At 37.7% G+C, this 5,000-nt stretch overlaps 1 protein-coding gene and 1 long non-coding RNA gene across 13 annotated transcripts in view; one reads left to right on the forward strand and one right to left on the reverse strand.

Annotated features, from left to right (window-relative positions):
* LOC135096185 (flotillin-1-like) overlaps window positions 1-4,168 on the forward strand; it is a 26,156-nt gene extending 21,988 nt beyond the window's left edge. For 8 of the 12 annotated variants that reach the window (XM_063997539.1, XM_063997541.1, XM_063997545.1 and 5 more), the window contains 2 exons: window positions 490-628; window positions 1,023-4,168. In XM_063997539.1, the coding sequence (XP_063853609.1) occupies window positions 490-628; window positions 1,023-1,162 (279 nt within the window). In that variant the 3' untranslated portion in view covers window positions 1,163-4,168. The remainder of the gene's footprint in view (window positions 1-489; window positions 629-1,022) is intronic. The other 4 variants (XM_063997550.1, XM_063997551.1, XM_063997553.1 and 1 more) reach the window with 1 other exon arrangement.
* LOC135096206 (uncharacterized) overlaps window positions 4,079-5,000 on the reverse strand; it is a 1,662-nt gene continuing 740 nt past the window's right edge. Inside the window, exon 2 of the long non-coding RNA XR_010264630.1 lies at window positions 4,079-5,000. This exon is cut by the window's right edge and continues 47 nt beyond it. This is a non-coding gene — a long non-coding RNA (uncharacterized LOC135096206).

A 5,000-nucleotide genomic window follows, 5' to 3' on the forward strand; every position in this document is an offset into this window, starting at 1 on the left:
TTTGGAGTGCTTTATCTCTCTCTCTCTCTCTCTCTCTCTCTCTCTCTCTCTCTCTCTCTCTCTCTCTCTCTCTCTCTCTCTCTCTCTCTCTCTCTCTCTCTCTCTCTCTCTCTCTCTCTCTCTCTCTCTCTCTCTCTCTCTCTCTCTCTCTCTCTCTCTCTCTCTCTCTCTCTCTCTCTCTCTCTCTCTCTCTCTCTCTCTCTCTCTCTCTCTCTACTCCCTGTCAACCTAACCTAACTTAACCCCCTGTCTATCCTAACCTATCTCTCTCTCTCTCTCTCTCTCTCTCTCTCTCTCTCTCTCTCTCTCTCTCTCTCTCTCTCTCTCTCTCTCTCTCTCTCTCTCTCTCTCTCTCTCTCTCTCTCTCTCTCTCTCTCTCTCTCTCTCTCTCTCTCTCTCTCTCTCTCTCTCTCTCTCTCTCTCTCTCTAACCTAACCTAACCTAACCTAACCTAACCTAACCTAACCTAACATATCCCCTCCCCCCAAGTGTGTGTCTCAGGGGAACAGCCCCACCAAGTCTGCGTGGGGGGGACCACCACCAACACACCCTCCCCTCACCACTCCCGCTAACTACCTACACCACCACCACCACCACCACCACTGCTGCCACTGCTGCTGGTGTTATGGTAATTGTGGTTTGTGTGGTTGTTGTTGTTGTTGTTGTTGTTGTTGTTGTTGTTGTTTTGCTGTTAGATTTCTTATTTTTGTGATTTTTTTTTATTGTTTTTTCTATTTTTTGTTTGTTTGTTTGTTTGTTTGTGTGTGTGTGTTTTATGTTGTCTAGCACACACACACACACTCACGCGCACACACACACACACACACACACACACACACGTTTTTTTTGCAAATTCGTGTCAGCAAATTATTATTATTATTATTATTATTATTATTATTATTATTATTATTATTATTATTATTATTATTGTTATTGTTATTGTTATTGCATTGTCTTCTCTCACACTGCACCAAGAGAGAGAGAGAGAGAGAGAGAGAGAATATATCTTTATTTTCTTTCAGACAATCCGTGCCGTTTAAGAAGAAGAGGAGGAGGAGGAAGAAGGAAGAAGGAAGAGGAAGAAGGAAGAGGAAGATTGAGAAGAAATGGACCAAAAAAAAGAAGAAAAGAAACAAGAAGTAAAAAAATAAGAAAAAAATAATAATAATAGTAATAATAACAGGAAGAAATAAGAAAATAAAGAAGAAATGAAGAATAGAAGAAAAAGAGAAGAGGAAGAGAAGGAAGGAAGAGGAAGAGGAGGGAAGAGGAAGAGAAGGAAGAAGAGGAAGAAAAAGAGAGAAAAAGAAAAAGACTATATTATTATTTATTTATTATTATTATTATTATTCCATTTATTTTTGAATTTAGAAAGAAAAAAAATTAAAAAACCACAATTTAATGCAATATTCAGACAATTTACCCCAAAAAAGTCCTATTATCATCATTATCATCATTATTTATCATTATTTTCCATTATTAGAAAGAAAAAAATTAAAAAGAAACAATTTAATTCAATATTTAGACAATGTACCCCAAAAAAAATCATATTATTATCATTATGAATATTACTTGTCATTATTTTCTATCATTGCCATGCTAAGTGTGCGTTTATGTGCGTTCGTGTGCGCGTCGAGTTTACGCGCACACAGGCAGGGCTAGAGGGTGGCTGCGCGTACATGTGTAGGTGTGTGTAGGGTTTGTGTGTGTACGTACGTTTTTAAAGAGGCCTTATAAAAATTTGCTTCTTCTTCTTCTTGTGTCTTGCTGCTGCTGCTGCTGCTGCTGCTGCTACTGTTGTTGTCTCTCTCTCTCTCTCTCTCTCTCTCTCTCTCTCTCTCTCTCTCTCTCTCTCTCTCTCTCTCTCTCTCTCTCTCTCTCTCTCTCTCTCTCTCTCTCTCTCTCTCTCTCTCTCTCTCTCTCTCTCTCTCTCTCTCTCTCTCTCTCTCTCTCCATAGCATTTAGCCATCAGTACCAAACTATAGACTAAATGGTGGCGATATTTTTTAATATATACACTTAACTACATAGGGAGCCATACGCGCACACACATACACACACACGGACGTACGGACAGTGTATGTGTGTGTGTGTGTACGTGTGTTTCTTTTTATGTCTAGTTTATTGTAGGTGTGTGAGGGTAGTCATTGTTTGCTAGTAATTTTTGAATGATAGCTCTCTCTCTCTCTCTCTCTCTCTCTCTCTCTCTCTCTCTCTCTCTCTCTCTCTCTCTCTCTCTCTCTCTCTCTCTCTCTCTCTCTCTCTCTCTCTCTCTCTCTCTCTCTCTCTCTCTCTCTCTCTCTCTCTCTCTCTCTCAGGGTTTTTTGTATTTTATCATTATTATTATTATTATTATTATTATTATTATTATTATTATTATTATTATTATTATTATTATTATTATTATTATTAGTCACAAATCTTTATCACTGCCATGTCCTGTCTTTACTAATTTCTCTCTCTCTCTCTCTCTCTCTCTCTCTCTCTCTCTCTCTCTCTCTCTCTCTCTCTCTCTCTCTCTCTCTCTCTCTCTCTCTCTCTCTCTCTCTCTCTCTCTCTCTCTCTCTCTCTCTCTCTCTCTCTCTCTCTCTCTCTCTCATATTTTTCCTATACACCATAAAATTGTTGACTACAGTAGGCCTATACAAAATATTTAGGCTCTACAGTCTCACCTTAATTAAGTTACCTTTGTATTTTTAGACTGGTAATTTTTTGTATTTTTGTATGTTAAGCATTTTTTCCCATTGATTTTCCCATTTTCCCACAAAATTTAATAATAGGCCTACCAGATTTAGGCCTCTCCTAGTCTCTAATTAATTTCCTCACCTTTGTATGAACAGCCAGGTAAACATTTTGTATTTTTGTATTTTAAATGCTTTTTTCTGTTAATTTTCCTTTTTCCTCCACAAAATTTAGTAGGCCTACCAGATTTAGGCCTCCCCTAGTCTCTAATTAATTTTCTCACCTTTGTATGAACAACCAGTTAAACATTTTGTATTTTTGTATGTTAAACACCTTTTTCCTGTTGTTAATTTTCCTTATTTCCTTAAAAATTTAATAGGCCTACCAGATTTAGGCCTCTCCTAGTCTTTAAGTAATTTCCCCATCTTTGTATTAACAACCAGGTAAATTGTTTTGTAATTTTGTATGTTAAACACATTTCTTCCTGTTAATTTTCCCATTTTCCTCCACAAAATTTAATAGTAGGCCAACTAGATTTAGGCCTCTCCTAGTCTCTAATTAATTTTCTCACCTTTGTATGAACAACCAGTTAAACATTTTGTATTTTTGTATGTTAAATGCACCTTTTTCCTGTTGTTAATTTTACTTATTTCCTTCAAAATTTAATAGGCCTACCAGATTTAGGCCTCTCCTAGTCTTTAAGTAATTTCCCCATCTTTGTATTAACAACCAGGTAAATTGTTTTGTAATTTTGTATGTTAAACACATTTCTTCCTGTTAATTTTCCCATTTTCCCACAAAATTTAATAGTAGGCCTACCAGATTTAGGCCTCTCCTAGTCTCTAATTAATTTCCCTACCTTTGTATGAACAGGCAGGTAAATGTTCAGTATTTTTGTTTGTTAAACGCATTTTTTCCTGTTCATTTTCCTTATTTCCTTAAAAATTTAATAGGCCCACCAGATTTAGGCCTCTCCTAGTCTTTAAGTAATTTTCCCACCTTTGTATTAACAGGTGAATGTTTTTGTATGTTAAATGCATTTTTTCCTGTTAATTTTCCCATTTTTCCACAAGATTTAATAGGCCTCTCCTAGTCTCTAATTAATTTCCCCACCTTTGTACGAACAGCCAGGTAAATGTTTTGTATTTTTATATGTTCAGCATTTTTTCCTGTTAATTTTCTGGTTTCCCACAAAGTTCAATAGGCCTACCAGAATTAATTATGTATAATCCTGCCGTTTGTAGGTTCTGGTCTAATTAATTCACCTACATATGAAAAGCCAGGTATCAATTTGTATTCCCTTTAATATTTCTTGTTAATTTTGTTTGTATATTATAAAAAAACACAGTAAAGATTTGATGCATTTCGGACACACACACACACACACACACACACACACACACACACACACACACACACACACACACACACACACACACACACACACACACACACACACACACACACACACACACACACACACACACACACACACACACACACACACACACACACACACGTCCCTACAATCAAATCATACTGCGTTTTAAAATTCTATTGTTGTAATTTTGACATTTTAATTAAGATTCTCTATGTATGTTTGTGTATTGTGTATTTTCTTGTGTGACTTGCTTGTCTGAGTAAGTCTTTATCAAGTCAGGTTTGTAATTCAATTGAGTAATGCCAGTTTAAGTATTTTCTAAGTATATTTGTGAAGAATCTATGTATTTTAGTTAGTTTATATTAGTTAATTGTAGTTTTTGCAGTATATATGTGTGTGTGTGTGTGTGTGTGTGTGTGTCCTCCTCCTCCTCCTCTTCTTCTTCTTTTTCTTCTTCTTCTTCTTCTTCTTCTTCATCTTACCTTGTTCCTCTTCTCCATCTTCTTTCTCTCCTCTTCTTATTCCTCCTTTTCATCTGTCTCCCTCCTCCTCCTGTCTTTCTCTCTTCTTGTCCTCTTGTTCTCCCTCTTATTTTGTCTTCCTCCTCCTCCTCTTCCTCCATTCTCTCTCCTCTCCACCTCTTCCTCCATTCTCTCTCCTCTCCTCTCCTCCACCTCTTCCTCCATTCTCTCTCCTCTCCTCTCCTCCACCTCTTCCTCCATTCTCTCTCCTCTCTCCTCCACCTCTTCCTCCATTCTCTCTCCTCTCCTCTCCTCCACCTCTTCCTCCATTCTCTCTCCTCTCCTCTCCTCCACCTCTTCCTCCATTCTCTCTCCTCTCCTCTCCTCCACCTCTTCCTCCATTCTCTCTCCTCTCCTCTCCTCCACCTCTTCCTCCATTCTCTCTCCTCTCCTCTCCTCCACCTCTTCCTCCATTC

Source organism: Scylla paramamosain, unplaced genomic scaffold (genome assembly GCF_035594125.1).
Source record: "Scylla paramamosain isolate STU-SP2022 unplaced genomic scaffold, ASM3559412v1 Contig3, whole genome shotgun sequence".
NCBI lineage: Eukaryota > Metazoa > Arthropoda > Malacostraca > Decapoda > Portunidae > Scylla > Scylla paramamosain.